This window comes from Pristiophorus japonicus, chromosome 5 (genome assembly GCF_044704955.1).
Source record: "Pristiophorus japonicus isolate sPriJap1 chromosome 5, sPriJap1.hap1, whole genome shotgun sequence".
NCBI lineage: Eukaryota > Metazoa > Chordata > Chondrichthyes > Pristiophoridae > Pristiophorus > Pristiophorus japonicus.
The window spans coordinates 176,447,997-176,464,330 of record NC_091981.1 but is presented as its reverse complement, the minus strand read 5'-3'; the positions used below and the strand labels follow the sequence as shown (position 1 = coordinate 176,464,330).

The window sequence follows — 16,334 nt, the reverse complement described above, 5'->3', positions numbered from 1 at the left end:
AGACCTCGTCGCTCCTGAGCCACGACCCCACCGCTCGTCGTCTCTAACCTCGCCATTTCTGGGCCACGACTCCACTGCTCCTCGACTCCAACCTCCCTGCTCCTGGGCCACGACCCCAACGCTCCTCGACTCTGACCACGCCTCCAACCTCGCTAATCCTCGACTCTAACCTCGCCGCACCTGGGCCCCGAACTCTCGCCTCTCCTGGGCCCTAAACTTTCGCCTCCGCTCTGCTGCTCGCCACCTCTCCTTCTGCACCTGGGCTCTGACCCTGCCGATGGTCCCGCCCACGCTCCAATCGGCGACCTGGATTCTGGTGACGTCAATCCAGTCACCTTCCTTGAATCTGTCGCCCTCCTGGAACGGCTCGCGCTGCTCCCTGCAGAGGCTAGCTCCTGCTCTTTTTATAGCCCCGACTTGCAGATGGTGTTCTCTCGCAGGTTGGGGTTGTAATATATTTCCTATGCGAGTTACAGACTGATCCACTGCCTCACCTGAATTAAAGGCTAAAATTAAGTAAGCATCTTCATTGTCGTATCAAGAACAGAATGTCGAATAATGTAAGGGCAGAAATTACATTTTTATTGTCCAAATTACTGATAAAAGTAAATGAAGATTTTAAAATTAAAAAGTCATGCAATTCCTGTGGCTAACCGGTTTACAAACTTCCATCGCTGGTGAGGGGCTCCAGGACACAGTAGCAGAGGAGACATTGTGCATAAAAAACTAGAAGGGACAAAAAGCAACAGACCAAAGAATAGTACAGCAAGAGCAGAAAGTAAATGGAGAAAAAAAGCAAAAGCAGACTAGCACAGTATTAGAATGCTAGTGTGTTAATGTGAAGAGTGTTACAAATAAAGTTGATGAGCTATAAGTGAAGGTTGCCGCATGGGGTTATGACATGGATGCATTTATTTGTACTGCCAAAATGGCAGTCTTGTCTCTGATTGGCTTTCCATTATCACATGACCTATTGCTGATTGGACGCTTGAGGATAAGCCACACCCCGAAGTTTCTCTGGAATGTGTAACTAGAACCACCCAGCCCAAGTTCCGACTGACTTTGCAAATTGTAATTCGATTCATTTTGACTTCAGAAGCCACAGAGGATAAATCTCCCCAAAAGCCACCAAGTTCCAGCCGAAGTTCCTTACCCCAGCACAAGTTCTGCCTCCCCGAGCCGAAGTCCATCACCCCAGCGTAAGTGCATCCCTTCCCCAGCTGAAGTCCCTTACATTAGTGTAAGTGCTGCCTCCACCAGCCGAAGTCCCTTAACCCAAGCGCAAGTGCATGACTTTACTATCGCCCCCCATAGAAGGGCATTGTGTGCGCATCACGGATTGTTAACAGGTTTATTGAGTATGAAGTGAATAGTGCCAGTGTCGTGACTTCTGGATTTCATCCACTTCTGGATTGCAACACACACACCAAGCTTTCCGAGAAATTGGGTGTGGGTGTAAAGGGGGTTAGAAGAACGTGATCTGCCTTCCCTGTTCCCTCTCTCTCCTCCCGCTTCCCCTCTCTCTCTTTCTCTTCCCCCCACCACCCCCCCGCAGGCTCTGAGGAACGACGTGGTCTGTCCATTGCAGGGCCCGATTTTCGGTTCTGGGCGGGAGGCATCGGGGGCAGATTCGAGAGGACACAGAAGGACAGAAAAAGGACAGTACAAATAGACACTCCGCTATGATATAGTGGCTATAAATGGAGTCCTGGATCAAACAAAGCGAGGGAGGGGGTGGCAGTTTTTAGGTAGGAAGGATCCTTTTGGGAAGAGTGATCATAGCATGGTAGAATTTCAAATTCAATTTGAGAGTGAGAAAGCTAGTTCTCAAACTAGTGTCCTGAACTTAAATAAAGGTAATTAAAAAGGCATGAAGACAGAGCTGGTTAAAGTGGACTGGGAAATATATTAAAGGGTAAGACTGTAGAAAAGCAGTGGCAAATATTTAAGGAGATATTTCATAACTCTCAGCAAAGATATATTGTAGTGAGAAAGAAAGACTCTAAGACAACATAAGAACATGAGAAATAGGAACAGGAGTAGGCCATATGGCCCCTCGAGCCTGCTCTGCCATTCAGTAGGATCATGGCTGATCTGATCATGGACTCAGCTCCACTTCCCCACCCGTTCCCATTACCCCTTATCCCCTTTATCGTTCAAGAAACTGTCTATTTCTGTCTTACATTTATTCAATGTCCCAGCTTCCACAGCTCTCTGAGGCAGCGAATTCCACAGATTTACAACCCTCAGAGAAGAAATTCCTCCTCATCGCGGTTTTAAATGGGCAGCCCCTTATTCTAAGATCATGCCCTCTGGTTCTAGTCTCCCCCATCAGTGGAAATATCCTCTCTGCATCCACCTTGTCAAGCCCCCTCATAATCTGACACGTTTCGATAAGATCGCCTCTTACTCTTCGGAATTCCAATGAGTAGAGGCTCAACCTACTCAACTTTTCCTCATAAGTCAACCCCCTCATCCCCGAAATCAACCTAGTGAACCTTCTCTGAACTGCCTCCAAAGCAAGTATATCCTTTCGTAAATAGGGATACCAAAACTGCAAACAGTATTCCAGGTGTGGCATCACCAATACCTTGTTTAGCTGTAGCAAGACTTCCCTGCTTTTATACTCCAGCCCCTTTACAATAAAGGCCAAGATACCTTCCTGATCACTTGCTGTACCTGCATACTAACCTTTTGTGTTTCATGCACAAGTACCCCCAGGTCCTGCTGTACTGCGGCACTTGGCAATCTTTCTCCATTTAAATAATAACTTGCTCTTTGATTTTTTTTCTGCCAAAGTGCATGACCTCACACTTTCCAACATCATATTCCATCTGCCAAATTTTTGCCCACTCACTTAGCCTGTCTATGTCCTTTTGTAGATTTTGTGTGTCCTCCTCACACATTACTTTTCCTCCCATCTTTGTATCGTCAGCAAACTTGGCTACGTTACACTCAGTCCCTTCTTCCAAATCGTTAATATAGATTGTAAATAGTTGGGGTCCCAGCACTGATCCCTCGGCACCCCACTAGTTACTGGTTGCCAACCAGAGAATGAACCATTTATCCCTACTCTCTGTTTTCTGTTCGTTAGCCAATCCTCTATCCATGCTAATATGTTACCCCAACCTCATGAAGTTTTATCTTGTGCAGTAACCTTTTATGTGGCACCTTGTCAAATGCCTTCTGGAAGTCCAAATACACCACATCCACTGGTTCCCCTTTATCCACCCTGTTCATTACGTCCTCAAAGAACTCCAGCAAATTTGTTAAATGTGGCTTCCCCTTCATAAATCCATGCTGACTCTGCCTGACTGAATTTTGCTTATCCCAATGTCCTGCTACTGCTTCTTTAATAATGGACTCCAACATTTTCCCAACCACAGATGTTAGGCTAACTGGTCTATAGTTTGCTGCTTTTTGTCTGCCTCCTTTTTTAAATAGGGGCGTTACATTTGCAGTTTTCCAATCTGCTGGGACCTCCCCAGAATTCAGTGAATTTTGGTAAATTACAACCAATGCATCCACAATCCCTGCCGCTACTTCTCTTAAGACCCTAGGATGCAAGCCATCAGGTCCAGGGGATTTATCTGCCTTTAGTCCCATTATCTTACTGAGTATCACCTCCTTAGTGATTGTGATTGTGTTAAGTTCCTCCCCCGCATAGCCCCTTGACTGTCCACTGTTGGAATATTGTTAGTATCCTCTACCATAAAGAATGATACAAAATATTTGTTGAGAGTTTCTGCCATCTCCATGTTCCCCATTACTAATTCCCTAGTCTCGTCCTCTAAGGGACCAACATTTACTTTAGCCACTCTTTTCCTTTTTATATACCTACAGAAACTCTTACTGAATGATCAGCCATGACCATATTGAATGGCGGTGCAGGTTCCTGCACCTATTTTCCATGTTTCTATGTTTTTATATTTTGTGCTAGTTTACTTTCATAGTCTATCTTCCCTTTCTTAATCAATTTTTTAGCCGCTCTTTGCTGGCTTTTAAAAGCTTCCCAGTCTTCTCTCCTCCCACTAGTTTTGGCCACTTTGTATGCCCTTGTTTTTAATTGGATACCGTCCTTTATTTCTTTAGTTAGCCACGGATGGCTATCTTTTCTCTTACACCCTTTCCTCCTCACTTGAATATATTTTTCTTGAAAGTTGTGAAATATCTTCTTAAATGTACACCATTGTGCATGAACCGTCCTACACTTGAATCTATTTTCCCTGTCCACTTTACCCAACTCTGCCCTCATACCTTCATGGAGAAGGATGAACCATCTGTGGCTAACTAACGAAGGATGGTATCAAATTGAAAACAAAGGCATACAATGTTGCGAAGAACAGTGGAAGGCCAGAGGTTTGGGAAATTTTTAGAAACTAGCAAAGGACAACTAAAAAAAAAGAGAGAAGATAGCTTGAAAGTAAACTAGCAAGAAATATGAAAACAGACAGCAAGAGCTTCTACAGGTATATAAAAAGGAAGCGAGTTGCTAAAGTAAACATTGGATCCTTAGAGGATGAGACAGGGCAATTAATAATGGGAAACAGAGACTTTGAACAAATATTTTGTATCGGTCTTCACAGTAGAAGACACTAAAAGCTTCCCAATAATTGTTAATCACAGGGCTACTGGGGGGGGGGGGGGGGGGGCGGGGAGCTTAAAACAATCACTATCACTAGCGAAAAAGTACTCGGCTAACTAATGGGACTAAAGGTGGACAAATCCCCTGGATTTGATGGCCTGCATTCTCGGGTCTTAAAAGAGGTGGCTGTAGAGATGGTGCATTGGTTGTAATCTACCAAAATTCCCTGAATTCTGGAGAGGTCCCAGCGGACTGGAAAACCACAAATGTAACGCCCCTATTTAAGAAAGGAGGGAGACAGAAAGCAGGAAACGATAGGACCAGCTAGCCCAACATCTGTCATTGGGAAAATGCTGGAGTCCATCATTAAGGAAGTAGTAGCAGGACATTTAGAAAATCATAATGCAGTCAAGCAGAGTCAGCAAAAACTAACAGAAAGCAGAGAGTCGGGATAAATGGATCATTTTCAGGTTGGCAAATTGTAACTCGTGGGGTGCCACAGAGATCAGTGTTGGGGCCTCAACTATTTACAATTTACATTCATGACTTGGATGAAGGGACTGAGTGTAATGTAGCCGAATTTGCTGATGATACAAAGATGGGTGAGAAAGCAAGTTGTGAGGAAGACACAAAGAATCTACAAAGGTAATATAGATAGGCTAAGTGAATGGGCAAAAATTTGGCAGATGAAATATAATGTGGGAAAATATGAGATTATCCACTTTGGTAGGAAAAATAAAAAAGCTACCGTATATACTCGCGTATCATGCGACTTTTGAAGACCTAAATTGTAACCTAAATTTGGGGGGTCGCATGATACGCGAGATACAAAATTTGCGGGTGTGAAGTGCTGGCCAAGATTAGGCTGTTAGGCTGTTAAGCAGACCGTATCCACGCTGAATCTCGGCAGGTATCTCCTGGGCTGGATTGCAGCCTCTATTGTCACTTGTACTGTATCTTTGCTGTGGTCTAGAGATCGCCACCCACAACTCCCTCTGAAGTTTGCTGCATTATTAGAGGCTCCATCTATCTCAGCCCATGCTTCTTTTACCCGCAAACACAGTAGAGGCTGTGGCTGAACGACGCTAGTCAAGCCAGCTGGAATGATTGCTATATCGGTGTTCGATTCGCGAACAGCTTTCACAACAGAATCCACTCGATGTTTCATGATTCGGTTGTTAAGGTCTGTATTCGATCGTTGTTATGTGTTAGGGTACTTGTTACGTGTTGGGTACTTGTTAAACTTGTTTGAAAGCCTAGCCTAGTGGCATCTGGTATCTCAAAAAAGTGACTCGCATGATACATGAGATATATGATAAAATCATGTTTTGGGGACGAAAATTTAGGGGTCGCATGATACGTGAGATCGTAGGATACGCGAGTATATACGGTAATTATTATTTAAATGGGGAGAGATTACAAAATGCGGTGTAAAAAGAGGGACCTGGGGGTCCTTGTACATAAAACACAAAGTTAGCATGCAGGTACAGCAAGTAATTAGGAAGGCAAATGGAATGTTGGCCTTTATTGCAAGAGTGATGGAGTATAAAGCAGGCAAGTCCTGCTACAACTCTACAGGGTATTGGAGACACCATATCTGGAGTACTGTGTACAGTATTAATCTCCTTAAGGGACATCCAAAGCTAGAGTTCCCTGGGACAAAGTAAATAGAGGTTAAAATAAAACAGAAAAAGGAGGCTTATGACAAATGTCAGGTACAGAATACAGTGGAAAACCAGGCAGAATACAGAAAGTACAGGGGGAAATTGAAAAAGGAAACAAGGGCACAAAGAGTGTATGAGAAGATTAGCATGCAACATAAAAGGGAACCCCAAAATCTGAGATAAACATATAAAAAGTAAAAGGATAGTTAAGCAAATGGTGAGGCCGTTTAGGGACAATAAGAGGAAATCTTGTGGAGGCACAGGGCATGAATGAGGTACTTAATCAATACTTTGCATTTGTCTTCACAGAAGAGTATGATGTTAATGTTAGCGAAGAGGCTGTTGGGGGGGGGGGGGGCGGGGTCGGGAGCAGAGAAATTGGGTAAGATAAAAATAGAAAGGAGGTGCTAAATAGGTTGGCATCTCTTAGTCAACAAGTCATCTGGTTCAGGTGGGATGCATCCTAGGTTGCTGAGGGAAGCTAAGATGGAGATAGCAGAAACTCCGACCACAATCTTTCAATCATCCTTGGATATTGATCATATATTGGTTCCAGAGGACTGGAGGATTGCAAATGTTACACCCCTTGTTCAAAAAAGGGGAAGAAAACCTGGTAACCAATGTACCCTCTAATTTTTTTTGTACCGAGTGGGGCACAAATTCCTTTGAGCATGACCTTCTTTGTCTATGGACAAATTTTGCGTCTTCAACTTTTACGAGAATGACAGCAACAGCAACCACTTAAAAGCATATATACAGTAATGCCATATTGCCACTCCACCATCTAAAACCATGAGACAATCCTACCAACTCTTAAAAATCATGAAATCAGTTGTTTTAATTTTAGTTTCTATACATCATTAGTAGCTTTATTTAATCTCCAATAGGTCACAGTTCTTAGAAAAACTATATTACATGTGTCTCGTGTTAGAATTTGCTCTATCAAGTGTACCAAAATTAATCATAACATCTCGGGTCATTGTACAATTAGGATTTGCTAATATTGGAGATTAGTCAGGACAATGGTGGAGTAGGACAAAAACAGATGGGTTGGGACTCATCCCATGTGAGGTGCTAATGGCAGATTAGTCAGAATAGAGGTAGTGAAACTAACACATCAGTAACTATTAAAAGACAAAATTAAAAGCTCTTCATCTGAATGCACGCAGCATTCGTAACAAGATAGATGAGTTGACGGCACAAATAGATATAAATGGGTATGATCTGATAGCCATTACATAGGCGTGGTTACATAGAAACATAGAAAATAGGTGCAGGAGTAGGCCATTCGGCCCTTCTAGCCTGCACCGCCATTCAATGAGTTCATGGCTGAACATGCAACTTCAGTACCCCATTCCTGCTTTCTCACCATACCCCTTGATTCCCCTAGTAGTAAGGACTTCATCTAACTCCTTTTTGAATATATTTAGTGAATTGGCCTCAACAACTTTCTGTGGTAGAGAATTCCACAGGTTCACCACTCTCTGGGTGAAGAAATTCCTCCTCATCTCGGTCCTAAATGGCTTACTCCTTATCCTTAGACTGTGTCCCCTGGTTCTGGACTTCCCCAACATTGGGAACATTCTTCCTGCATCTAACCTGTCTAACCCCGTCAGAATTTTAAACGTTTCTATGAGGTCCCCTCTCATTCTTCTGAACTCCAGTGAATACAAGCCCAGTTGATCCAGTCTTTCTTGATAGGTCAGTCCCGCCACCCCAGGAATCAGTCTGGTGAACCTTCGCTGTACTCCCTCAATAGCAAGAATGTCCTTCCTCAGGTTAGGAGACCAAAACTGTACACAATACTCCAGGTGTGGCCTCACCAAGGCCCTGTACAACTGTAGCAACACCTCCCTGCCCCTGTACTCAAATCCCCTCGCTATGAAGGCCAACATGCTATTTGCTTTCTTAACCGCCTGCTGTACCTGCATGCCAACCTTCAATGACTGATATACCATGACACCCAGGTCTCGTTGCACCTCCCCTTTTCCTAATCTGTCACCATTCAGATAATAGTCTGTCTCTCTGTTTTTACCACCAAAGTGGATAACCTCACATTTATCCACATTATACTTCATCTGCCATGCATTTGCTCACTCACCTAACCTATCCAAGTCGCTCTGCAGCCTCATAGCATCCTCCTCGCAGCTCACACTGCCACCCAACTTAGTGTCATCCGCAAATTTGGAGATACTACATTTAATCCCCTCGTCTAAATCATTAATATACAGTGTAAACAGCTGGGGCCCCAGCACAGAACCTTGCGGTACCCCACTAGTCACTGCCTGCCATTCTGAAAAGTCCCCATTTTCTCCTACTCTTTGCTTCCTGTCTGACAACCAGTTCTCAATCCATGTCAGCACACTACCCCCAATCCCATGTGCTTTAACTTTGCACATTAACCTCTTGTGTGGGACCTTGTCGAAAGCCTTCTGAAAGTCCAAATATACTACATCAACTGGTTCTCCCTGGTCCACTTTACTGGAAACATCCTCAAAAAATTCCAGAAGATTTGTCAAGCATGATTTCCCTTTCACAAATCCATGCTGACTTGGACCTATCATATCACCTCTTTCCAAATGCACTGCTATGACATCCTTAATAATTGATTTCATCATTTTACCCACTACCGATGTCAGGCTGACCGGTCTATAATTCCTTGTTATCTCTCTCCCTCCTTTTTTAAAAAGTGGGGTTACATTGGCTACCCTCCACTCCATAGGAACTGATCCAGAGTCAATGGAATGTTGGAAAATGACTGTCAATGCATCCACTATTTCCAAGGCCACCTCCTTAAGTACTCTGGGATGCAGTCCATCAGGCCCTGGGGATTTATCGGCCTTCAATTCCATCAATTTCCCCAACACAATTTCCCGACCTAATAAGGATTTCCCTCAGTTCCTCTTCCTTACTAGACCCTCCGACCCCTTTTATATCCGGAAGGTTGTTTGTGTCCTCCTCAGTGAATACCGAACCAAAGTACTTGTTCAATTGGTCCGCCATTTCTTTGTTCCCCGTTATGACTTCCCCTGATTCTGACTGCAAGGTGACCAAGGCTGGGAACTGAATATTCAGAGATGTTTGACAATTCGGAAGGATAGACAGAAAGGAAAAGGTGGCGGGGTAGCTCTGTTAATAAAGGATGAGATCATTACAGTAGTGAGAAATTATATTGGCTCAGAAGATCAAGATGTAGAATCAGTTTGGGTGGAGATAAGAAATAATAAGGGGAAGAAGTCACTGGTAGGCGTAGACAGAGTATAAATCAAGAAATAATAGAGGTTTATAACATAGAAACATAGAAAATAGGTGCAGGAGTAGGCCATTCGAGCCTGCACCGCCATTCAATGAGTTCATGGCTGAACATGCAACTTCAGTACCCCATTCCTGCTTTCTCGCCATACCCTTTGATCCCCCGAGTAGTAAGGACTACATCTAACTCCTTTTTGAATATATTTAGTGAATTGGCCTCAACAACTTTCTGTGATAGAGAATTCCACAGGTTCACCACTCACTGGGTGAAGAAGTTTCTCCTCATCTCGGTCCTAAATGGCTTACCCCTTATCCTTAGACTGTGACCCCTGGTTCTGGACTTCCCCAACATTGGGAACATTCTTCCTGCATCTAACCTGTCTAAACCCGTCAGAATTTTAAACGTTTCTATGAGATCTCCTCTCATTCTTCTGAACTCCAGTGAATACAAGCCCAGTTGATCCAGTCTTTCTTGATATGTCAGTCCCGCCATCCCGGGTATCAGTCTGGTGAACCTTCGCTGCACTCCCTCAATAGCAATAACAAAGGTGTGGCAATAATCATGGGCGATTTTAATCTTCATATTGATTGGACAAATCAATTTGGCCAAGGTAGCCTTGAGGAAGAGCTCTTTGAGTGCATTTAGGATGGTTTCCTTGAACAGTACGTTGTGGAACCAACCAGGGAGCAGGCTATTTTAGATTTGGTACTGTGTAATGAGGCAGGATTAATAAATGATCTCCTCGTAAAGGGTCCTCTTGGAAAGAATGATCATAGCATAGTTGAATTTCAAATTCCGTTGGAGGGTAAGAAAGTTGGGTCGCAAACCAGTGTCCTGATCTTAAATAAAGGCAATTACAAATATATGAAGGCAGAGTTGGCTAAAGTGGACTGGGAAAATAGATTAAAGTGTAAGACTGATGATGAGCAGTGGCAGACATTTAAGGAGATATTTCATAACTCTCAACAAAAAATATATTCCAATGAGAATGAAAGACTAAGAGAAGGATGAACCATCCGTAACTAACTAAGGAAGTAAAGGATGGTATCAAGTTGAAAACAATGGCACACAATATTGCCAAGATTAGTTGGTGGCCAGAGGATTGGAAGATTTTTTTCTAAACCAGCAAATGACGACTCAAAAAAAAGAGAAGATGGATTATGAGAGTAAACTAGCAAGAAATATAAAAACAGATACTAAGAGCTTCATCAGGTATATAAAAAGGAAGAGGATAGCTAAAGTAAACGTTAGTCCCTTAGAGGATGAGATTGAGGAATTAATAATGGGGAACAGGGAAATGGCAGACTTTGAACAAATATTTTGTATCGTTAGAAGGTAGAAGGCACTAAAAATATCCCCAAAATAGATAATTAAGGGGCTATGAGGGTGGGGGGTACTTAAAACAATTACTAAAGAAAAAGTATCCGGCAAAATAATAGAACTAAAGATGGACAAGTCCCCTGGACCTGATGGCATGCATCTTAGGGTCTTAAAAGAAGTGGCTGCCGAGATAGTGGATGCATTGGTTGCAATTTACCAATTTCTCCTCATCTGGAACTGAGATGAGGAGGAATTTCTTCTCTGAGGGTCATAAATCTGTGGAATTCTCTGCTCCAAAAAGCTGTGAAGGCTGGATCATTGAATATATTTAAGATGGAGATAAGACAGATTTTTGAACGATGAGGGAGTGAAGGGTTATGGTGAGCAGGCAGAGAAGTGGAGCTGAGCCCAAGATCAGATTAGCCATGATCTTATTAAATGGCGGAGCAGGATCGAGGAGCCAAATGGCCTACTCCTGCTCCTATTTCTTATGTTCTTATGTTAAACTAAAGCTGGCGTTACATTTACTCAATGCAAACATAAACCAGTACAAGACAAACACCTCACGCCTTTAGTACCCTCAATTATCTCCTGGGTTATACCACCAATATTTCATTGAAGTGCGCCCAAAACCACTTTCCAAGGAAGCCAAAGCGCTTGTACAACTGCGACCTAATTTAAGACAAAAAAGTGCTTCCCTCCCCTCCCTTGATATTGTTCAGCTTTAATCAGACACTCATTCACATCAACATTTCCAGTTCAGGACCATCTTCTTGGGTTGAACATTAACAGCTCACCTTTGTCTGCATTACAGAGCATGAATTGAAACATTTTTTTAAAAAGTGTTTTGCCTGAAGAGATTCAACAAGACACTCACTGTCCAGAGATCGGGATAATTTATTTAAAAAAAAGGTTAACCTAAAAATATATTCCTAATGGAAGTTAATAAAAATATAAATCGATTCACTTTCCTGCCTGCCACGCACATTGAGGTTCTCAACTTTCTCCGAAAGGCTCCTGCGTGTGTTGTTCCAAAGTGCAACCGGACACTGTCTATCTGTTTGGAGTCTGCACGGTGCGACTTCAGGCATCAGCGGGGGCGAGTGCAGGCCTCAACAATTCACCGAGTGCAGATCTCAGGCCTCGAATCAGAGCCACTGGGCCCAATGGACGTACGGCCAGGACTCCCATCACCATTAAATCGATGGTACAGCGCCTCCCCCAACCTACCCACCGCTTCCCTCTGCCGTTTCAACCGAGTCCAACTCTTGAGAATGCACTGCAGCTCAGGGAAGCACGCACACTCTCAGCGGGGAAATCAGCGCAGTGGATAGTGTGCTTGCTGGGCCACAATGAACTATAAGTCCTGTGGCCGCCATTAGTCAACAGCTGTCTGAGACAACGCTCAGTGGGTTCCAGGACTCTTACCGAACGTCCTGCCAATTCAAATCGGCTGAGAGGTCAAGATGACTCTCAGAATTCCACTGTCTATTGGGTTCCTCTTCCTGCTCCACTCACTGTGCGTGGCCTTTGAAGTAGTGTGCATGGGAACTTACAGATTATGTGCGGCCATTAGAGGGAACAGGGCTGGTAACTACAAACCAATCAGTCCAATGTCAGTGATTAGAAACAATTGTCAAAGACTAAATTTCTCACTTGGAGAAGCATGGGTTAATAAGGAAAAGCTAACACGGCTTTGTTAAAGACAAATCATGTCTGACTAACAAGGGCCAAGGAAGAGTATGAGAAAAGATTAGCAGGTAACATAAAAGGAAACCCCAAAATCTTTCATAAACATATAAAAAGTAACTCTCTTTGCCCTTGTAAGTTATTTGATGAAGTAACAGAGGGTTGATGAAGATAGTGCAGTAGACATTGTATTTATGGACTTTCAAAAGATGTTTGATGAAGTACCTCATAACAGATTTATTCAGAAAATGGTATTAAAAGGACAGTGATAACTTGGGTACGGAATTGGCTAAGGGATAAGAGACAGAAAGTAGTGAACAGATGTTATCTGACTGGAGAGGTATGCAGTGGGGTTCCCCCAGAGGTCAGTAGTAGGACCATTGCTTTCCTTATTATATATAAATGACTTGAACTTGCTTATAGGGAGTACAATTTTGAAGTTTGCGGACGATACAAAACGTGGCAACGTAGTAAATAGTGAGCATGTTAGCAGCAGACTTCAGGAGGACCAGACAGACTGGTGAAATAGGCACACTCATGGGCAGATGCAATTTAATGCAGATAAGTGTGAAGTGATGCATTTGAGAAAAAACATGGAGACCGTAATCTAAATGGTACTATTTTGAGGGGGCTGCAAGAACAGAGTGATCTGGGGTGCATATTCACAAATCTATGAAGGTGGCAGGGCAAGTTGAGAAGGCGGTTAAGAAAGTGTATGGGATACTTGACTTTGCAAATAGGGTTTTGAATACAAAAACAAGGAAGTCGTGCTAAACCGTTACAAATCACTGGTTAAGCCTCAGCTGAAGTATTGTGCACAATTTTGGGCACTGCACTTAAGGAACGATGTTGAGGCCCTGGAGAGGGTAAAGAAGAGGTTTACCAAGATGATACCAGGGATGAGGGACTTCAGTTATGTGGAAAGATTAGAGAAGCCGGGATTATTCTCCTTAGAGCAGAGAATAGACATGGGGTGTGGGAATAAATTACACAGCTCTTTCAAAGAGCCAGCACAAGTGTGACGAGCCAAATGGTAAGATTCTATGATCCCATCAACTACTATATTTTCACAGGAAAGTGGAAAAGTTTGGTAAAAATGATGAATTTACCCGTAACTAAAACTTGAAAGATTATAGTTTTCATAGATCTTTAAAATAATATAGTTAATTGACAATGGGACAAGAGGTTGCGAACACCTTGGGAGAGAAATTCGGGGCATTTGCGCCTCCCATTGGCACCAACAACTTTTGCCTGGGCGCGACACCACTACCGACTCCTGCGAAATTCCGCGGGAGCTTAATGGCGGCAGTGACTGGTAGCAGCCCACTGGCGACGATGATGCCCCGCAGCGAAAATTTGGCAAGTGATGCCCGCGACAACTTGGCTGCAGACTGCATACAGGGCAATAATTAAAGGTGAAGTGGGGAATGTATAGGAAAAGTATTGGCGACTTACCGGTCGTGGCCTTCTTCGTCCTCAATCGCGGGGTCTGTGCCGCGATCCTGCAGCTCAGCATTCCACTTGTGTGCCAGGCTGCTGCCATGGCACCCCACTCCCTGGTGGTCCAGGGATGGCCCCATTTCTCGCCGCTGAGTCGGCAGCTTAGTCCTCCCCTTTAATGAAGGTTTTGTATATACGGCAGCGCTACATGGCCCAACACGTAGCGCTGTGCCCTTCACGGAGTCTTCCTGCCCCACTGAACAAGTGGAGCGTGATATTTTGCGTTCCACTTGCTCTCGGGGGCAGTAACCCAAATATAGGTCACAGCTGTTACCATCCCCAAATGGGGCAGTACGCAATTTTGGGTACCTTGAGTATTAATTGAGAATTTCAACACCAAGATTAAAAATATTTCCATTTTATAGATTCAATATTAAGCCAGTAGAATGTTTATCCAAAGACGAGCATAAATTAAGAAATTATCTAGGGATCTTTGTATATCTGTAATTTTATAATTGCATGAAAACCAGAAAATGTAATCACCAGATTGACAGGTCACTTGCACATCTTTGCAGACAATGCCCAAGGTATTTACAAATACAATTACTTTTGTTTGGAGATGCACAGCATTCAATCTGAGAATTAAAAAAAAAAATCGATTCATTTACGCACGTGTTCTAGAAGTATCATCTTTTACCTGGATAGCAACTTAATTTTTTACAGCAACATCTGAGAGATCAAGTATCGCTCAGGATTGTACTCTAAACCATGTGAAAGTATCTATGCCTGACTCAGATGAAATATTACACTTCAAAACTTGCAAAGAACATAAAACAGTTAAGAGTATGCCCTATGGGCTTAATAAATGTAAAAAAAAGTGTTACATCTTTGACAAAAGGTTTAAGTGCTCGCGAAACCACAGATCCTTCGTTAATATCATGGGATACCTTAAAGTACAGGCTGTGCCGGCTGTCATTCAGTATTAGTGTTTCTGCAAAGTGTAATGAGTTACCTCAGTCAAGGCCCAGTGGTGTACAAACTGGTCTAGATCAGTCACATAAAGGCGGACAGATGAAAACTGGGACTGGCTTATATGAGGATTGCTGCTGCTGTTCTGGAGCCATGTCAGTTCTTCTCCTGAGAATCCTGCAATACAGGAAATGAGCAGAAGGGACACAATTAACAATTACAAACAATTTTTCACAATACCTTAACAAAACACCATTTTTAAAAAAACAAATGACCCTTTTGATGATCTCTCGAATACACCATTATTCTGAAAATTGGCTTAAAATTGATTTCACAATTTCTCATGGGCATCACATTTAATAAATACTTCACTGTAGATGGACCTACAGTGAAGTCCACTCACTTCACTGTTAGCATAAAAATGTCAATGACCATGATATAACAGAAATTAAATCTACGATATAATGTATTGCTTAGGTAAAAATTAGAATTCCTTTAGTTCCCCCACGGGAAGACCCATCACTGGGATTCTTTCCACTTCGCTCCAGATGACCGTGGAAGTCAATGCCTCAGCAAGTATGATGGCCATGACCAAACAAACAGCCGGACATTTACCAGTGCTCTGAGCTGGCTATCTGTGCAAAATTAGTAGGGCTCCAGATCCAGATAATATCCAGCAAAGGGTGTTTAAAGGGGTGCTCTGTGAGCCCCTTACCCATATCTTCAATAGTTCAATAAAGTGAGGTAAGTTCCCTTAGACTGGAAGCTAGCTCATATTGTTACTATTTCCAAAAAAAGGGGGACAAATCAGAGCCAGAAAGAACTACACACCTATCAAGCTTGATATCCATTATTGGGAAGATGCTTGAAGGGATCAGAAGAGATGCCCTTTATGATCACTAGGAAAGGGAAGTGGCCGTTTAGGAAAACACAACCCAGCTTTCAAAAAAAAGGTTGTAGCTAACAAATTTGAGAGTGTTTTTTTGAGGAAGTCACTAGGGTTGGAAAATCCAGCAGACACCATCGACCTGGACATTCAGAAAGCCTTTGATAAGGTACCCCCCACACTAGGTTACTTCACAAGATAGAATATCGTGTTATCAGTAACAACGTGAAACACTGGATTAGGAATTGGCTCCAATCCTACAGCCAAAAAGCTGTAGTTCAGCCTGGAGACATGTCACTAGTGATGTCCCCAGGGATTGGGTCTAGGCCTGCTACTCTACAGTCTCTAATAATGACAGCAGTGTTGGGAGTATGGTCGGTAAGTTTGCAGTTGACAGAAAAATCTGTTCAAGGGTGAAAACGGTAGAGGAGTGCAATCAAATTCAAAAAGATTTAGATGTGCTAGGCGAGTGGGCCACACATTGGCAAATGTTATTTGATTTAGATAAGTAAGGCCAACACAGAATAC

At 43.0% G+C, this 16,334-nt stretch overlaps 1 protein-coding gene across 5 annotated transcripts in view; it reads right to left on the bottom strand.

Annotated features, from left to right (window-relative positions):
* tex10 (testis expressed 10) overlaps positions 1-16,334 on the bottom strand; it is a 193,171-nt gene that overhangs the window by 75,894 nt on the left and 100,943 nt on the right. For all 5 annotated transcript variants that reach the window (XM_070881113.1, XM_070881114.1, XM_070881111.1 and 2 more), the window contains one exon: positions 14,964-15,097. In XM_070881113.1, coding sequence (XP_070737214.1) covers positions 14,964-15,097 — 134 coding nt within the window. The remainder of the gene's footprint in view (positions 1-14,963; positions 15,098-16,334) is intronic.